This window comes from Grus americana, chromosome 3 (genome assembly GCF_028858705.1).
Source record: "Grus americana isolate bGruAme1 chromosome 3, bGruAme1.mat, whole genome shotgun sequence".
Classification (NCBI taxonomy): domain Eukaryota; kingdom Metazoa; phylum Chordata; class Aves; order Gruiformes; family Gruidae; genus Grus; species Grus americana.
In genome coordinates, this window is record NC_072854.1 from 107,965,365 (window position 1) to 107,985,518 (window position 20,154).

Sequence of the window (20,154 nt, forward strand, 5' to 3'; positions counted from 1 at the left end):
GGCACTTTTAACTCCAGCTTATGAAGAGAAGGGTCTCAAAATTTCTTAGTTCTTTAAAGTCCTACAAAAACAGGGCCCAGATTTGACAGTGAGCCTAATCAGTGCCCCAGTCAAACAAGTGAAGCATTTCATCCCTGTCAGGTATCAGGGAGGCTACAAAGCCCGCAAGATCCACAGGAAACCAAGCTTCACTGGATAGTTTTTATTATTTATTATTGTTTTGTCAAAGAAGTGAAGGCACGCCCAAGAGGGAAACACCACACGCTATTTCTAGCTTTTGCACAACGGTACTGCAACATCACAGCTTTGGTTTCTCTTCTAAAATAAGGTTGACTAACCAGCTAGCCTTTTCCCACATCAGTGCCATAACCTTCCCAGTCACCTCTTCCTCATACCTGGCTATTGTGCCCTGAACTGCTGCTTCACCGGTTCCTTACCTGTTAATCCATCGATGATCTGCTGACTATTTCCTACAGCTCTGGCGGAAATCTGAAGAGACAAGTTTGCCCTGTAAGAACAAGCCTGTGTCAGCTGACCATAGCATCCCCAGAGCCCAGTGTAAAGCTACCTTTTCTAACAGAGCCATGACATACATATGCAATTTCAAAAATTCTTTTGAACATCCATAGAAAGCCTAACTAAAATTCTTTTTCAATCCGCAAACACGCCATCCAATCTTTTCATCTTTCCAAAGCTGTGTTTTGCTGAAACGGTAGTCAGCAGCTTTGATGAAGTATTTCAGTCTGGGCACACCTACACTGCAACTACAGGTTGAGAACATAGCACAGGTAATGTGAACTCTAATAAAGTTAATATTAGATGAAAGTCACAGCGCCATTGCTAGCCCAGGCTGCAGTCTAAGAGCACAAATTCTGAGGCCTCCAGACATGCACAGTGGAGCCTGTTGTGCGCTGGAATTTCCTTGCTGCCTTCTTTGCTTAAGACAGCGTAAGCACACCATCACATGCCAGCCACAAATTCACTGTCGTGGCACATTTTGCTGTGCCAGCCATGCCTGGTGTGGGAATTCAAGGCCACTGCACTACTACAAAATAACATTTAACACCAAACAGCAATGTCTTCTCTCTTGCTAGCCATACTGTAACCAGCTGTCTTGTTCCCTACAGATAAGTTATCTGTACTCACAGAAAAAATATCTCAAGGAGGAGCAGTCAAAATTTATGAGGCTAAACACTCCCACAGAGCCATCACGATGATACAGAAGGGAACAGCATGTAGGCAAAAACAATCCAAAGTCTATTGTTTTAAAGCTATGGTGGACTTGCTTAAGTTTCATAGGCTTTTAATGAATTCACCTCAGTAAGCGTTTTTCAAATCATAGACTTTGGGGAAAGTAATCTTTAACATCTCAGTCTAACATTCTACCAAAATGAAGAGGTCTTGATATAAGTTAAAATAAGCTCCTCAGGCTCTATTACAGCAATATAATGATCTTCTCACCTCAATTCTTCAGCTACAGCTTATAATCAGCTGTTAGGAGGCGGCTTTTCCCTAATACTTGCACATGAAGAAAAAAGGTCACAATTCCAGATATACAAATTCCCAATTCCTCAATTCCCAAGCCATTTCAGAAGCTAAAACTTCACATTTCTTGCAGAAGCTGGAGTTTTGTTTAGCTTGCTGTCTTTTCAAAGACAGGGAAAGATGTTTGGCACCCAGAATTCCATTAAATGAGCAATTTCCTGGTTTTATTTTCTCTTTAACAGGAGTAAATTGAAGGCTTTCAAGTGTCCAAGTGGTATGCATGAAGCTTTACTTAGCACCTTCCAAAATCAACAGTATACTCTTTTGCCCCCTATTCAGAGGGAGATGCTCATCAACAGCTTGTCACTTGCTGTAGAAATGCAATGATTTACAGAATGTAGGGAATGGAAGACAGGTTACGTCATTCAGTTGACAGACCCCATGAAAATTACTCAAAAAGAACTGCAAATATCAATTCAGGACAAAACATACTTTATTGTACTGTAATGTCAGAAGTACAAGAAAAGTACTGCAGAGAACCATGCTAATGGCGCTTTTAGGGTCTGTGAAGGACAGAAGTACAAGATAATGGGGTACTACTGTACTCAGTGCAAAAACTGATTCATTTGAGGCACAAGTACACTATCGTTTAAGCAGCTTGATTCAAGCACAGCTCTGGTATGTGATCTACTCTCTTTTCTTTCTATGTGACAATTCTATAATAAAGCTACTTTTACATGAAATGGACAGTAGATTCAAGTCAGGGGTGTCCAAATTGCCACTTGGCAACAAAAAAAGATTAAGATAAATACTCTGCGTAGTCACCCTCCACATTTTAGTTTCAGATATGGAGCTGTGGCTAGTGAAGAAAAGTTATTCTGAAAGGTCAGAGCCCAGATCTGTTTGGTTGGGTGAGGGGTTTCCCCGCTTCCCCTTGTACATCTGTGGGTAACATTTCATGTTGACCACAATTTATCCAATAAGAAAGAAAATAAACTTTTATCTTTGATAAGAAATCATACATATCTAACATTCAAATAAATTTCAGCCCTTGAGATCTTAACTTATGGCTTAAGACACAATGAAAGTGTTTGGGCACCCTTGAGTTAACGAAGAGCATTTTTGCTAAAGGCAAGCAAGATCACTGTTTTAAACAGAGCTGACCTCTACAAGAAGAAAGCAGGAATCCAAATCACTAGTTACTACTAGGCTGACATGTACTGCTGCCCAGAAAGATAAAAATGTAACATCACAATGAAAAGGTTCAACAAAGTTGAAAGATAAAGGTTTCAACACCAGAAGCAGCATTTGAAAACAAGCTGTTTAAGTTAATCTTTTCAAGAGCTGCAGATTGCGTAACTCTAGGCATGAACAAACATGCTGGCAATCTTCTCCTTTTACACAGCAGCTGTGTTTAACATAGGAAGTTCTGGGTTTAAAGAAAGCTACTTGAAGAAGAATTAAGATTAGCAATTCCCTGTCTACTTAATGAGATTAGTAGAGAAATGAAAAAAATTACAACTGAAACAGTAGTTTCTCAGTGGATCCCTATCATTACAAACACAGCTTGATTTGTAAGCAACGCAAGACTAAACAGACAACTATTATTTTATATTATTACTATGCTTATAAGTTACATCAGTTAAAGTTAAAAAAAGCCAAGCAGTCTTGCCCTATTTCAAGAATAGTTTCCAATCAACACCAGTTTACATGGTGAACGGGACTTCACAAATAAACAAGGAATGGTGACATCTTTGGGTCAAGAACGACAAGAAATAATGGGCTCTGTGCTACCAATCAACCTCAACAAGAATATGGCACAAGGGCCAGCCCAAGCTGTACCAACACTGAACCTTTAGCACTCGGCACAAATTCGGATCTCTTTACTTTAGCTAGCAAATCAGGTGAAAAGACCGGGTAAAAAAAAAAAACCAAGACTAACTAAAAACTTAAGCCAAAAATTGGAATATAGTTTTTAAAAAACATCTGTAGTTTTAAAATAACTTTATGCTGACATCAGTTTGTGCAAACTAAAAAAAACCTCATTGATTTCTCTCTAACAAAAGACAAATCCCTCAAATATTTTCCTTTTAGCCCATTGTATCTGTAGATACAATCTCAAATCTAACAGATGTAAATGCAAGAGAGAAAAAGTTACAGCATCTGCCCAACATTCTTTCTACAAACAGCTGCTGGAGGGAAAGTAAAATATAAAAGGAATAAAGAAAGTAAGGTTCCATCTGAAATACTCTCACAATCTTTCCCACTCTGTAGTCCATGAATCCGACTCTGATGCTAAGGTGACAGTGTATGTAAGCAGATTTTTTTGTTGATTTTATTATTTTTGAGTTTCAGTTGAAGAGAACCTGCAAAGAGACTCAAGTCTCTTCAGGAATTGTCGGATGGAACATGCTCCTCAAATCCTTCACTCTCTCGGACCAACGCTCTTTCCAGGATAACACGGCCTTCCTTGTAGCGCTGGCTGTCTTCAGTGGCAAATTCATAGATCCAACCCAGTTTGCTGTTGCAGTTTTTGCAGCTCACATCTCGAACCATGTGGCGGCCAGTGAGCATGACCCGATCCTGAACTTCACTGTATTGCAGATTTACCACCTGGTACAAACATACAGGGGACAGGGAATAGAAAGGATTAGTCTGCCTAGAGCAAATCTTGGTAACAACGTGCATGACTATCAACATTTTAAGAGTAAAGAGCCTGTGGCACTGCACTGGAACTGAAAAATGCAGTGTAATAAGTCAACAGCCCTTGAAAATCTCCTGCTTGATAAGGTAACACTTTAAAGATGTGCTTCACAGGGATGGATAATCCTCACTGTTTATCTGAGACACATGAAATGCTATCACAAGACATACGAGAGAGCAGAGTACTGTGTTCAACTTTGGGAGAGAAATTCCTGGTGAACAGCTTCTAAACTAATTGATACGAATCCACTTGTAATATACGTAAACCCATTTCTGCAACAGATGTGGTCACTTACGCCCAGAAACCAGAATCAAAATATTAAAAGAGGTACTTCTTTAAAAATCTTGGGAGTGCTTTTGAAATAATCATCTAAGAAAAAGGAAGGCTCAGCAGCTGAGAATGGAGGCATTAAACATTCCACTTTTTTGTGTGTTATCTCAGCATTTTAAAATATACTTTCAACTTGCTTTGGCAGCGACACCACCAGGATGTATAATTCTGGTTGAATTAAAAGTTAATGTCAGAACTATATCCAAACTGCTAATATGCGGTAGGATTCTCAAAGATAGGGCTGCACTGCTTTCTCAACTTTCCACCTGACTGTGCTTGGTCTCTTTGCTTCAGATGTAAGGCTTCTGACTGCAGAAATGTAAAAATCAAACTTTTGTGATTAAACCTATGTAACACAAGAAAATTGGAACCCCAGGATCCAGTGCTTATTGGATGAGAAAGAAATCAGAGGCACAGCTCTTTTATAGCTATGCAGCCTAACACTTACATATAAATACTACTGGTAGGATTCAGCACACCAGAAATCCCAAGGCCAAGCACAGTTAAGACATTACTGATGCCTCTATCAACTCTGTTGATGGCCAGATGGCTTTCAAGAAAAAAACCCAAACCAAAACACAGTGATTACATGACCAGGAACTCTGTGAGAAAGCAAAGGATGATCACTGTTTTTTCAGAGTCTAATACGGAAGAGTTAACAAATAATGCTACAATTCACTCAAGAGTTATGACTTTCACATTTTGATTATTGAATTAAATCAAATTTGATCAATTAAAAAATACTAAACTAGACAAGAGTATTATTGCCTGTAAAAAGAGACTGTGGTTATCTAAAGTTGCCAAACTACTGTTAGTTTAAATGCATTTTAGAAATTAAACAGAACATTATCTAGACTTCTTTTTTTTTCCTCTGAGTAGCAGTGCAAATGCCTTTGAAACTCTGCTAGACAAAAGATACTCTCACAGTGAATTTGAGGTTCGTATTACAGAAGTCTCCAAAGTTAAAACTCCGTGCCTTTTGGCATGATGCCTCTGTATACACTCCTCTTTATAGTCTTTTAGTATTGTAGATAAACTAATTTAGACAGCTTGCCATCAATAGTAAATGCCCCATTTGACTTCAAAGACAGCTGAAGAGAGCAAACAAAAATAAAAAAATTAAAACAGCAATTACACACTTTAGCCAAGAAGTTTTTTTAGTTTATGCCAAATTCATATACCACAAACTCATTTTTCAAAAGCAAATAGTAGTTCCCCCTCAGCTTCTTACCAACCTTGTTAAAAAGAAAGGCTCTTCCTGTGGCCCCTGTAAAACGAGTGGAGATGAGCTCAGAACGATTGGTCAGAATCGTGTCGCAGTTTGCACAGGAGAACAGGCGAGTGCCACCAATATGATCCAGAAAAATTCTTCCCATTTTTAGAACTTACGTAAGTCTATACTCAAGACCTGAAAGCAAAAAGAAAGATCATGTACATGTAAAAAAAGCATTGCATAAAAAACCAACAACAACCAAACAACCCAAAACACCCCATATATGTGGCAGAATATTCTGCAAACCAATTCAGCTGATGATTGCAGACGTTCTTTCTTTCATAGATGAATTACTGAACTTACAGACTGCATTCATCCTTTCTCATCAGGTTAAGACGAGTTCTTTCTTTACTGAGAAGTATACTGAGTCACCAAGACAATTATAGTTTAATTTTCCCAAGTCACCCCCCCTTTTTAAATATATGTTTATTTTGTCACTTCCCCTCAGCTTTGCACAATTTATGACATGCAGCCACACAACACCGCCATCCAGGATGCTTTAGTCATCCAGTACAGCAGACTGGGCTGCTGTATTTGACTTGACACTTACTGGTTTCATATACATAACAAAATAGGAAAAGTTTGGATGCTATTTCACATGATAAACAATCCACCCAGTCTTTACACCAGACAGCTTTATATACAAACATTTAAAGCTATTTAATCGCAAGGCGAAATACTGTGTCATTTACCAAAGCTATTTCCAAAGCATCATCACTAAAATACCAGAGCAACTCCAATGAGCAGAAAAAGAGAGCTTAGGAAGTTTATAGCAGCAGAACCCGATAAATAAAACCTCTTCACTGCTTGGGAAAATTGAAGTATCTCACCAACTTTATACCAACTAACATAAATTACTCAAAGTTAATTAGCGAGTAGGCACAGAACATATCAGACAGCTGAAAACTTAAATCACGAAGGATGAGATAACATGATGAGGGAATTAAATGATGATGTTATTTCCATTTCAACTACAGAAAACTTTTATGACTAAATATCTATAGTTAAACAAGTTAAATATACCTCCATTTGTGCTTCAGATATGGAATCAGAAAAGAGTATTATCTCTGCTTTTTTCATGCACAGCAACGCAAAGTAAATCTGACACACTGCAATATTAAAGTTGTGTGGGTTTTACTTCTCAGAGTCGGAGATAATGTGCCGTTCATAGAAAAATTAATCAAATTTTGTGCTCATCAAGTTGAATACTCTATATCAAATGCCTTTAAGAAGCACAAATACCTAAATTAAACCCATTTCAAGTTTTAGGGGATCAGTTTCTTAAAGCTTACTCTGACACACACAAAGCAAATGGACTAAAACATGCACCTGCACACACAAAATTTAAAATATCTTTTTTACATGTAAAAATCCTAAGTCACTGATATCACAACTTTTTTTTTCAGTTGCTTTATTTCACCACTTTGTTTTCTTACAAAGTGTGGCAATAAAAAGGGTTCCTAGTATTGAACAGAGTGATTCTAGCACAAGTTCCTTACATTCAGATTTTTCTAATCCCTGTTACTCTTTTGTATCCCATCTGAAGGATACATAAAAATTCAAAGCAATGGAATGACTCTTTCCTTTAAAGGTGATATAATACCCCTTTCTCTTCTTGAAAGCATAAATAACACAGGTCTTGAGTTTGACAAAAATATGTCAAAGACAGCTGAGTGTAGGGGGGGTGACTCCTTGTGACTCCACTCATAATCCAGGATACATTTTCCTTTAGTTTCTCTGAGCATTAGACCTTTCTAACATGCCCTTATCTTTCCTAGCAAGCAAAGGCAAAAGAAAAAATTAAAATGTGAATAGTGACAGCATGAAGGAAAATCAACAAGTATCACTCCAAGTCTCCAACCAGAAGAAACCACAAATACAAGCAATAAAAACAATTGTGACAGATATGCCCATAAGGCACTTGGCCTAACTCCATGTGCCATCCTTACTAATTTTGGATAATGTTATTTTTGTGTTGATTGTATTGTGGATTAAAAACAATTAACCGATCATAAATTATTGTAAATGTGGAATCAACATCCAAAGGGGTATTTCTTTCAGGATAAACACAATGCTCACCCTGTCAGTATTTTTAGAAGCTAACATAAACCAAATTGAAAACCATCCCCCTCTTACCAAGAGCAACACAAACACTAAGCTTGTTAAGTGACAAGATCCATTACACAGGCTAACCTTGCAAAGCACGCCATTTTGAAAAATATGCATCTGAACACTTAAAATGCAAATACACCACCCACCTAAAAACATAAGTCATGTTACTGTACCCAGAAAAGCAGTAACCCAAAGTCACTAAAAACAAAATTTAAATACTTCAGAAGAGAGCGCGAGTGTAATTCTTACAAGCAAGTTAGAAGTCAAAGCGACATACAAATGTATAACTTCTGGACATGGCATTATGCATGGATTGAACTGTTGAGTCCTGAAGATAGTGAACACTAAAATAAATGCATAAAGAAATATATTCAAAGACTTAAGGCTGAAAAATCTCCCTAGTAATACTAGGCCTAAAACCTTGAATTATTTCTATCACTCCAAAAAGCTGAAAGTAACCTCAACAAGTATCTAAATGAGAAAGAAACTTCCAATAAGACCTGACTCCCAACAGAAAGGCAAAGTGAGATTCATTTGATGGTAGCACAAGGCTGTGAGAATTCGGACTAAAGTTACAGTAAAATCCAATAAACCAACTGGTATCGGAGCAATTTTCTTCAGAATAAGAAAACATGTATTCTTGAAATAAATACACATTTAAAAATTTAGAAAATTAAATTCTACAATCTGCATTTTAACAGTCAAAACAGTCTAGATTTTGAGTATGTTTTTTTAAGAAACTGCTAAAATAACATAATCCTACTAGAATGTCTAACATTTAAAATAACCTCTACACTTAGCTGCCCCCTGGTAGATTTCAGTCAAAATAGATAGCAGCCTACAACTATAATTAGCACTCGGGTTTGATTGTAAGGGTCCAGCTGAAGTGTTATAAAACTAGTCACCTTACATTAGTCTTTGTATTACTGCTCAGAGTAGTAAAAAGTAGAAAAAAAAGTCACAAAATGACTGCTAGTAAGGCAGCCTTCAAATGCCGCATTGATCGTGAATTTTCTAAATATGCTAACAAGGAACTTTTGCTTTTTCCTCTCATGTAAGGAAGTTAATTTCGGCTTGGGATCATTTCACACTCCCCCTCCCTTTTTTTCTTCCCCCCAAGCTAAAAACATAGTATTCGCTTGTAAGACCAATTCAGAAGGTACTTGCTGTGGATAAAGACTGTTCTCTCTTTACCTCAGGATCCTGAATCCTGTAGGGTATACCCATTGTTGTACACTGGAAAAAACAGAAGCACAACAGAACAAGGGAAAGCAACTTTCCATTGCTCTCAGGCTCATATTCCTTCCATGCAGAAGTGGTGTGTACAAAGTCACCCAAGATAACTGTGTATTTTTTTTCCTATAGTTTTCACTTCCCATGTAAAAGGTGTGGGCGTCTATTTATGTTCACACATACATAAATCATCTGAAAAAAGCCACTTATAGGCAGCTTTTATAGGCAGTAGGAGGGCTTTCTTAAAGGAAGAAAAGCCAAAGAATTGTGAAACATTAAAGCATTTCTGAGGCTTAAGATCCTCCAGTTAGGGGGAGGAAAATGCAGGAAGTACACTTACCCATTCATCCACTCTCTACACTTAGAAACAGTGAAAATAACTTCCATTGGTTCAGAGAGCCAGTCAAGTTCCATATTGCTATTCACAACCCCAGAAAGTGACACTACCGTATCACACCAATTCCGTCATGCTACTAGCAGAATTTTCAGAAGCAGTAGACAGGAATTCTGATTATTCACAAAACCAAAGGCTGAGGAAAAAATAGAGATTTTTTTTTGGCCCATGATTTCATCTTTAAAGTCAGCTAAGCATTCTTTGTTGGATATGTGTCAGTGATGAAGTCCTAGTGATCCTGCCCTCATGCAAATTACCAAACACAAGTTGTAATATTAATGTCTCCAATGTAAAAAAAAGGCAGACTTTTTTACTTTCACTAATGGGATACAGAATATCTACCTCTTGTCAAACCTACACCGTTCAGAGACAGATGCTTTTATGAACTGAGAGCAGATGCCACTGCGTCATTAGTCAGCACCCTGACCACCACTATTAACCTGCATTCTTCAGAGGACCTTTAGTAGAACAATCAATGCTAGCTTGTGTTACCTAGCTAGTAAGGCTCGCTCACAGTGCATTATTTTGACAGTACAAACCTCGATACAACTCCTTAGTCATACTGTGAAACATTTCCCGCCTGCACGCTGCTCCCAGTGAACGCATGGACAGACAGGAAACACAAGCACTGTGACTGTGCACTCTACTACGTATGCCTAGAGCAGTGTGGTCCCAAACTTCCACCTGTCTTTTGGTGTTGATTTTGGCAGCACTGAGCAACAGCTGTCAAAGAGCTGACATTCAACAGCTTAAATTCGACCACTATCTGCACACAGAGCTGAAACTACCTGAAGCACTGCTTGGCTGGTATTTGTACTACCTAATCTGCCTACCTTCACAAGCAATAAAGAAAAAAAAGTAACACAAATAATTATTTATTAACATTTTTAAAACTAACGGTCAGTGTTCTCTTGTCCCAGAGTGCATCTCCTGAAGACACAGGACCATCAACGTTTGGGAGAGCCAGCAGGCACTCTGTATATACACACTGGACTGTGGATATTTCAGGAGCCTCAGTGTTGCTTCAGCACCATCTACTGCGTCTCAGATCTACAACAGAAAACAGCTGCCAGTTAAAGGATACAAAACTATGACAGCCTCTCTTTCACCATTTCACTGACTAAAAACTTTTTCCTTTGTACGGTGAGCCAAAAAGCACCCTCTTCCCCTTGAAAAAGGGCTGTGCATTCCCCAAGGCACAGTAAAACATTCTCAGGATGTACTTACCCTGGAACCGGACTTAAACTTCATCTTCACATCTCAGGAACTGGGCTTAAGCTTCCGCTTCTCATCTCAGAGATAAACAAAAGAGGAAAAAGAATACTTAGCACAGCTACACAAGACTACACATTCAAGAATCACTGGGTAAGCAAAGAAATAAAACTTGTTCTTTACCTTCCCAGGTTTCTGCAGCTCACAAGTGGGGGTGCATCTGAAAATACACATGCGGTCAGTCTCTTAGGAGGTCTGAGATTCAGCCATCTGCCACTGACTTCTGCGACTGCTGAAGTAAGCAGGGCCCAACCTCTGGCCTCTGCCTACACGCAAGAATTTGTTATCAAAAAGCACCACACGTAGCTAGATGTGAAGGAAGAAAGTGAACTGGAACAGTGTGCTACGCTCATTAGAACCATCCAGCTACTGCAGCAAACTGTATAAGGAAGTTCATACAGTCAAATGACAGAAGAGGCTTGGGCAAAGTAATGAAAGCTGCGCCCAGATGCAGTGCACAACACTTGCCTAGATAGGGTGCCTTGCAGGATCAAGCTGCGTTTGTGCAAGTTACGCTCGTCTAATTTTCTACTGCAAGTTACAGTACTATATTTTTCTATTGCAAACTGACTTTATTTCCAGGTAAGGCAAAAGCTTCACACTGGGATACTGGCATTTAAATGTTAACATTATATTGATATATGCAATAATTCAGGGTAGTTTGTTTCAAGCTTACAAAGAGCAGAGCCATACAGATGGGTGCTTGTTTCTAATACAGCCCCCATATCTCAGCATCTCCCGCACTGTAACTTACACTCTCACAATACTCTTGCTAGATAACACATAAAAGTATTAGTTTACAAATGGTATCAGACTCAGATTAATTTTGTTTCCCAGTACTACACAAAGACTCCAAAAGCAGCAACTATTCCTGTCTCCCTGTTTCCTTTTCTCTTCCTTTTTCCCCTTCCTGTTTCCCTTTTCCCTTCCCTAAGAGGTGATCCTTTTCCTCTCTTAATTCCTTGACTGTTTTTAAGAAAGCTGTATTTCCTGGATTTGTAATAAATTTATACTAATTCAGCAGATAAGACAACTTTTGCTTAGTAATCCATTCTGCAACTTTCAGAAAGCTAAACTAATTCAGAGTTTCTGCTTTCATTAACTTTAGTGCTGAAGCGATACAAATCTTCACCCAGACACCGTTTTCATAAATTATGGGGAAGAAAAAAAAAGTTCAAATAAACTAACTTTAAAGAAATGGTGAAGAGACAGTGATCATCCAAACTTACATAAAAATTACATCCACTGGCAGAAAGATTCCCAATATGCTTCATGCATCACACCAAGAAATTCTTCTATCAACTAGGAAAGTTCTTAAATGTAGGTATGGGCTCCAAAATTAAAGAGACAGCCTTGCTATGAAATGTCCACAGTGTACAGGCATTTCCTCTATATATTTAGTAAGATATTTTGAAGTTAAATCTTGCTTAAGGGAATTACGTATTTCAGCAAGAGCTGAGCAACTCAAGATTTCAACATAGGTCAAATGATAGTAAACAAACATGAACCAATGACCTAACTTCTTGGACAACAGTACTTCAAGCTTGTGATGACTATCAGCAGAAGGAATGATATATATATATATATATGTATTTGTGTGCATGTGTACAACTCTCAGTCTGTCAGATGACAAGTAACAAATCTCATCTGTTGTTGTTATCCTCTCCACCAGGCTTTGAGGTGCAGCTTCTTTTGTCCTCACACACTTGGCAGCCACATCCGAAACTCATTCATCATTATTATTAAAAACTATATATAAACAATTAGATCTGCATTCTATAAATTAAGTACTTCCACAACTACGGAAGTGAAAGTAGCAGATGACAGAAGCCCCCAAATAATATTTATGAAGACTAACATTAGAAAAAGAGAGTAACACTTAAAAATGGACAGTTTCGTTGTCACACATTTCTTGAATTCAGCTATCTGGAACGACTCTATACATGATAGGATTATACATAGCTGTTATATAGTTATGTATGTATAGCTGAACCACATGCACACAGCAGTTCTCTCACTTTCTGCCATCAGACACACAGATTAGGTATGCTAATGGTTAATTGCCATTAGTTGTTGACATCAAGAGTTGCTCTGCGACACCTACCACTTTGAGAAGAGCCATGCCCTGTGTTTCTCTCTCACGAGACTTGCTTTGTTATTCCTTCAATCTAACCCTAACGCTGTGTTCATTGTTTAAAGAAAATAATTTATTAAATTCAATCACTATATTAGTCCAAAACACAGCCTTTAATTCTTAAATAAGGATGCTGGATTAAGCTAATCTGTATCAGCTTGCACAGTACATCTGAGGTCTGTACACAGAGTAACAAATGAACAGACAGATGACAGTCTTTGCATTCCTTTTTGCTTTGACTAGAACCTTTTCCAGAGTGAAAAAGAGCTTGCCAAGTATTTCAGTTCCCTGGGAATCCATACTTTCATGGGCAAATCCAGCGTAAGAGCCGACAGGCGAAGCTGGCTCATTGCTGAAAGAGCCACGAGCATCTCCATGAGCAAATAACAACTACCACTTGATTTCTCACAACTGACTTCCCGTGAGAGTCACCTGTCAGGCAGGGACACGGGGTTTACTCAGGGCTGCTTCGGCGATGAGTAAGTCTTCAGGAAGCGATGAACAAATAGCACCTTCTAATGGGGAAGGGAGAAGAGAGATGCGTCAAACGGCACTGCCGTGTGGCACCACCGCTGCCCCAACCGGGCAGCGCAACCGGCAGACCCGCTTTAACGACAGGGCAGGCGGCGAGGGATGGGGCGGGGGGCCTGACCCACGCTCTGCGAGCGGCGGGACCCGCGCCGGCCTTCGCCGTAGGGCGGTTAACCCCCGCGTAACCCTTCACGGCAACGCCGGCCTGCGTCGCGCCCCGAACCGCCCCCGGCGGAGGCGACCCGAAGCCCCGAGCGCCGGTCGCTGCCACGGGCTGGGGCCCGGTGTCACGCTGAGGGGGGCGGCGATCCCCACACCCAGCCCACGCGTGCGCGGTGCGGCCGTGCGCGCCGCGGCCGTTGCCCCCGCGCCGCCGCTCCACACAAAGCCCCGCGCGGGGGCGGGCCTCAGCTGAGCGCCGTCACGGGGGCGCGCGCAGCCAACCGCCGCCGGCTCGGCCCCCGGCGCCGCCGTCGGGCGCTGCCGGCAGCGCAGGCAGCTTGACAACAAACAGGAGGAAACAGCTGACGGGAGGCCCCGCCGCCGCCGCAGCCGCTGTGAGGGGCGCCCGGGCCGCCCCCCGCCCCCCCGGGCGGTCCCGCCACCCTCACTACCGTTCTCCCCCGAGCGTGCGAGGCGGAGGGGGGGGACGAGGCGGAGGGGGGACGCGGCAGAGAGGTCCGGGCACAGTTCCTCGTCCTCACCGCCCGGGGCCCCGTACAGGAATCGGCCCCAAAAGTTGCCACTGCCCCGGCGGGGAGGGGAGCCGGCGGCTGCGGTGCGGGGCCGGGGGAGGAAGTTGTGGCCGCGGCGGGGAGAGGGTGCTCGGTGCCGGCCCTGGGCGGAGGGCCAGGCAGGAAGGCTGGGCGGCGCTGGGAGACGCTGACGGAGGAGGGGACGGGGTGGGGGAAGGCCGGTGCTTTGTCGCGGCGCCGAGCCGCAGCGGGGCAGGCAAGGCCAGCGCTGCCCCCCTCCGCACCGCCGAGCCGGAGCGACTCGCCCGGGGCCCCGCCGCGGCCCGAGAGACACAGTGCCGCGGCCCGGAGCGACGGCCGCCACCTCCCTCCCCAGCCGCCGGCGGCCCACCCTGGCCTCCCTGGGCAGTGCGGGCCGCGGCGCGGCCCCCCGCCCGGTTACCTGGCGCAGGGGAGCAGCGGCGACGGCGGCTCCGTGCCCGGTGTCTTCCCCCCGCCCTCCACAGCCCCGACGCTCCGGCTCGGCGGCGTGGCTCCACCCCCTCACGGCCCCGCCCCCGCCCAACGTCAATCAGCGCTGCCGAGGCTCCGCCCCTGCCGCCTCAGGGCCCGCCCCGCAGCCAGTCGCCTCACGGCCGCGCCCGGCGGGACGGCGGCGAGGGCAGTAGTCACCGCTGCGGCCTCGGTCTGGGGGGAGCGGGGGCTGGGAGGCACCGCTCAGCCCTTCTCCGCCTGCCAAGTCCCCTATGCCAGGCATCTGTTAGCCGCCACCCCGAGCCCGGTGCCCGCCGTTTGCCCATCTGCCTCGCAGGCCCCTTTCTCTCAGCAGCGCTGTCAGGAGGCCCTGTCAGAGGCACCTACATCTTGCTGCGGGAGCAGAAAGCCAGAGCCCCGCCGGGCCTGCCGACCCCAGGCCTTCCCGCGCCTGGAGAGCACACTGTCATAGGCCTGACAGGGAAAAAGGGGAGTCCTGTCTCCAGGCCTGCTCCCCTTCCCCAGGGCCCCTGCATGCCCAGGGACTTGGCCTGCCCTAGCAGCAAGCTTCACAGTGCCACGGGTCCCTGCGAGGGTTTGAGGCGGGGAAAGGTGCCAGGATGACTCTCAGCCATATCCATACCTCAGCAAAGCTGTGGCTGATCATGCTTACAGTGTTTCAGGCCACTCGAGTTGAAATCTTTGCGTTACACCTTAAATATTGCCCATGATGGCGATGAAAGATCAGGGAACAAAGCAGCAAAGTGTTTGTGGCCCTTCTTGGCCGTTGGTTGCAAGCGTTATCAATTCCCTGCCAGTTTTAATGGCTCAGTGCTCACACACAGATTGCATCCTTGGCAAATAAATAGTGGTCTTGGCCAAAATACAATGAAAAAAATCCTTTTGAGTTGTTGGTTATGAAAAAGACAGGAAAAGTGGTGGTTTTTTCCTTCTCCTGTGGGGCAAGCCATGCCATTTTAAGGATTTCTGTTCTAAGAATATCACATCCATGTTAAAGAAAGCGTGTTTTTCATGTACAGTGATTCCTGAGTCTATCCGTGCGGTATCACCAGGGGAGCTGCAGTAATTGCAGGAAGGAATGACTCGGCTGGGCACTTCCATCATTTCACATCAAAGGAAAAGGGACATTTTGAACGTACAGCAGGCAGCACATACTCAAATGCCCAGCTGTTATCCAGCTTGCATCTTCTTGCATGGACTTTCCGCTCTTGTGAGACCCCACCTGGAGTACTGCGTCCAGCTCTGGGGGCCCCAGTACAGGAGAGACATGGAGCTGTTGGAGCGAGTCCAGAGGAGGCCACAAAGCTGATCAGAGGGCTGGAGCACCTCTCCTATGAGGACAGGCTGAGAGAGTTGGGATTGTTCAGCCTGGAGAAGAGAAGGCTCTGGGGAGATCTAATTGTGGCTTACCAGTATCTGAAGGGGCCTACCGGAAAGATGGTGAGGGACTGTTTATCAGGGAGTGTAGTGACAAGACAAGGGGTAATGGCCTTAAGCTGAAGGAGGGTCGATTTAGATTAGATGTTAGAAAGAAATTCTTTACTGTTAGAGTGGTGAGGCACTGGAACAGGTTGCCCAGAGAGGTTGTGGATGCCCCCTCCCTGGAAGTGTTTAAGACGAGGTTGGATGGGGCTTTGGGCAACCCGGTCTAGTGGAGGGTGTCCCTGCCCATGGCAGGGGGGTTGGAACTAGATGATCTTTAAGGTCCCTTCCAACCCAAACCATTCTATGATTCTATGACTCAGTTACTGCTAGAAGTAGCTAGGTAGGGGAGTACACAACCGCCTAAATGAGGGTAGACAGTCAGTGATGGGTCTGCATTGATATGTTAAGAACTGCTGTTTGCTTTGGGCAGTCCTCCAAAAATTGAGATCTCTTCAGTATGATCAGCTCTGGCCTGATCCTGACCAGAGCTGAGCATTGACGTTTCTCATTGACCTGTCATCAAACCTCTCTTAGAACATGCAAAGGAAGTGAAAAGTGTCCGAGCAGTCTGTCAGACAGCAATCGCCTCTTAGTTAATGGCACAGGGACAACAGAAGTACTAAGAATATTAGAAGGAAGCCATAAAGACTGTGCCTGGGGTCCCATTTACCACCACCAAATGGAGGAAATAACTGGTCTAACATGCCCTGTTTGTTAACTGATTGACCTGATCTGCTGTTGTGCCTCGCTGCTTAAGTGTGAGCTTTGTCCCTGGTGGGTCTGCTCAGTCTCGTCACAGGAGCTATATGAAGGTCCATGTCTTAATCATCTTTGCAAAGCTCCCATAGAGATGACTGTAAACAAAGCCAAAAGAAGAGGAAGAAGAGAGGGAAAGCAACAGTGCTTCAGTTGGCGTCAGTGACTGATTTTTATCCAAGGACCTGCGAACTCTCTGCTGAACTCTGCTGCTGAGGCATCCGTACATCCCTGGGCAAGTCAGTTCTTTTTTGCCTCATTTCCTTCTCTGTAAAATGGGGAGAGCAATGCTACCTGCCTTGCTGGGTGGTTGCGTGTTTGCTTAAGTACTGTTCTCCAGCCTGGGCGTATGGTGGGGATGTATGTCTGAACATTGCAATCATCATAATAATATTACCATGCAAATAAAGCAAAGCCCAAACCTATGAATAGTATTAAATTCTCAGCAATAGGAAGGGTAGCTGTACCAATCAGAAAGAAACCAAATTGACCATGAGACAAGCAGAGAATGGATTAGCCTGTGCTTGACAGATGGTGCCAGGGACTGATGTTTTTATTTCCCTTGCAGAGGAGCTTAGAGGAAGGGGGACAGGGGAGGGTGAGGTAGGGCACATTTATTAGAACGAAGCAGCAGGCTGTAGCAGCTCCACTGAAAAACACCAAAAATACCAAAAGCAATTTCCAATTCGTTTGTAAGGGACATGCTACATATCAGCTAGAGGGTGAAAAACAGGAACAGCAATATTGTACCACATGGCACTTTTACTTTTCAAAGCAGCCTGAAAACATTAATTAAACCTTCTCTGAAATAGGGAAATGCAGCGCAGTCAGCAGTTTGTTCCTTTATTTCTTATGCAAGGATTTGGGAAGACCCTGGGCCTCTTCCACAGCTGATTCATGTCACGATAGTTCAAGTGACTCTGGAGGAACCAGTCGCCTGTGCAGCATGACTGAGCAGGAGAGGCTAGAACTTAATGAACCAGAGACGGGGAGATGTTTGTGCCCAACAGCCTCACTAAGGCCCACCTTTAATATTTGTCCTATCTGAATCCACTCTTCAGTGTTGTGAGCCACACTATAACAAGCATTTCAGAGAAAATTAGGTGACTGAGGAATGAATCACAATCTCAGAAAGAATTTTGCAGTGAAATTCAGACACCAACATATTGATCTGATAAAAACCTCTGACAAAACTTCAGTGGAATTCGGCAGGACCTGGGTACATCCCATTGAATTAGTGTCAGGGCTCGGGGCTGCTTGTGCAGATCTCTCTTTGAAGAGAAAATGTTACAGCTTAGTGGTTTTTACTCCTACACAGTCTCCAGAACTATTAATTTTCCAGCATGCTTGTGGATTCCTGTGTGGCAAAGCTGAGCCTACCAAACCAGGCGTGCCTGAGGTGGCACAATGATCTAGCGGGTTTTTCCATTGCTGTTTCTCCCATGCCCAGGATTTCTGGCAGCAGAGAGAAGGCAGCTGAAATCTAGAGCTGGCCTCGCAGGCTGTGATCTCTCTGAGAGGCAGCTCGACTCCTAGATGTCCCCTCTATGCCTTCTCTGCTTTGCCTTACATCAAAGGCTGGGTTCATCCCACTAGCTGCTCTTGTTATTTGATAGTTGCTACTGATAGCTTGTGTTTTTCAGTGGAGATGGTACAGCTTGCAGCTTCATTCAAAATATGCCTACTGATACACATAAAAAAGTTAAATTACTTTTCATTTTCCCTCACAAGCTGAAACCTATTGCTTTTGGCTTACCTGAAAGCTGACATGGGCACAAGTTCCATTTACAGATACCTTTTCAGATGGCAATGCTTTGCCAGGTGAAATTATTTATACAGTTAATCTCAAGATCAGAAGATGAAGATCAGCAATAAGGAGTTCCCTCCATGCCCTCTCCATAATAGCAGAGGTGGTCTCATTACCCTGTCACCATACCTGGTAGCCATTGGCCAGATCTTAAAGGGTGTTTAAGTGTAAAACTCCAAAGCACCCAGGAGCTGTATGAAAGAACGAGCTTTATGTCCAAAGAGGGACTCAGAATTTGTGTGCCATTATTAAGATGTCTGGAACGGAGACAGTAAACAGGCCTGATGCCAGGGAACGCATAACGCTCTCCTGCAGAAATGAAGAGTCATCGTTGTGAGCACCACAGTTCAGGGAGGCCGGCAGAGGGACACAAATCACCCTGAAGCCAGGCACTATTGCAGTGAGCAGGACTCACTGCCATTTCCTAGCAAAGAAAGCAAGGTTACTGAGTAGGACAGGAGGTGATACACACATATCAAAGATGAGACAGGGATCTTGCAGGTTTTTTGCATTGCTAGGCCTTCTTTTATTGGTCTTCCACAGTGGAGGATGATTACTGAAATAAGGAAAGTTTTCTGTGGTCTCCTGCAAAGGGTAAGGCTGTTTATTATTCTTTCTGTATACAGGCTCCCATAAGCACCTTCTCTTGCCAAGGGGCAGGGTTACTTCAATCCCTCCTTCCTGGAAAATGTTTAGAAATCTGACCCTGCTCAGATCACAAGAGGCTTGGAGGATAGGCTACCTGTATGACAGCTGCGTGCTTGTGCTTTCCTCTGCTGCTGTCTCACAAATTGCTGTACAGAGGCAATGTTCTGTAAGATCAAATGAGTTACCAGTATTTTATTTGGGGGAGATTTTATCAAGTGTCCGACACATGGATGACAGCCATCTGATTATGCCACTTCCTCCACGCAATATCTTGGTCTGATGCACATGTATGTGAGTGGAGAGAAGATGCAATGGGGCGGTGCTCCATTGAGCCAGCCAAACAGGGCAGGCAATGATCCAGCTGCCAACTGTAGGTGATTTCAAGTGAGCTTTCATCCTCAGCTGAGGAGGTAAAGCTGGAACCATTCCTTTGGCACAGAAAAACATCACAACAGCTGTCTACCAGGAGAGAGAGAGAAACATTTTGGGGAGAGCAGCTACTCCAACGCACGTGGACTTCATCAAACAGTCTGGGCTGCCCCTATTGTTTGTGAGCACTGGATGAGAACAAAGACAGATTGGGCTAGAAAGGGCCCCACACAGAGACAGTCAGAGCACATACAGAATAGGACACTTTAAAGGCTACACTGGATCACCATTTTTTGATGTAATCAGAGGAATCTACTAGCTTGGGAATATATATATACACACACACACACTTGAGGTTCAGATAAATTCCCATAACTGTTTCTTTTTGGTTGCATGTATCAAGAGATGGAACTGCTCCATTACAATTGTCACTTCACAGGAGAGTGAGGGGGAAAAAAAAAATCTGTGCAGTGTTGTCAGGTGGTTTTTTT

The 20,154-nt window shown here is 43.5% G+C and overlaps 1 protein-coding gene across 8 annotated transcripts; it reads right to left on the minus strand.

The window, feature by feature from the left end:
• Positions 1-1,960: 1,960 nt before the first annotated feature.
• On the minus strand, positions 1,961-14,704 carry YPEL5 (yippee like 5). 8 transcript variants are annotated; one of them, XM_054819228.1, is made up of 7 exons: positions 14,606-14,704; positions 13,370-13,452; positions 10,927-10,963; positions 10,759-10,823; positions 10,430-10,581; positions 5,755-5,927; positions 1,961-4,098 (listed from the first exon to the last, which is right to left on the minus strand). In XM_054819228.1, the coding sequence occupies exons 6-7, from the start codon at positions 5,893-5,895 to the stop codon at positions 3,874-3,876; spliced, it is 366 nt and encodes a 121-aa protein (XP_054675203.1). In that variant the 5' UTR covers positions 5,896-5,927; positions 10,430-10,581; positions 10,759-10,823; positions 10,927-10,963; positions 13,370-13,452; positions 14,606-14,704; the 3' UTR covers positions 1,961-3,873. The 8 variants fall into 8 exon arrangements, with proteins under 8 accessions (XP_054675203.1, XP_054675201.1, XP_054675199.1 ...); XM_054819226.1 differs by having other exon boundaries at positions 10,927-11,109; XM_054819224.1 differs by lacking the exon at positions 13,370-13,452.
• Positions 14,705-20,154: the final 5,450 nt, after the last annotated feature.

Excerpts from the sequence above, each read along its gene's own strand:
- YPEL5 (XM_054819224.1), bottom strand. The coding sequence starts at position 5,895 with ATGGGAAGAATTTTTCTGGATCATATTGGTGGCACTCGCCTGTTCTCC. Across the intron at positions 4,099-5,754 it reads GAGCCTTTCTTTTTAACAAG|GTGGTAAATCTGCAATACAG; the intron begins GTTGGTAAGAAG and ends TGTTTGTACCAG.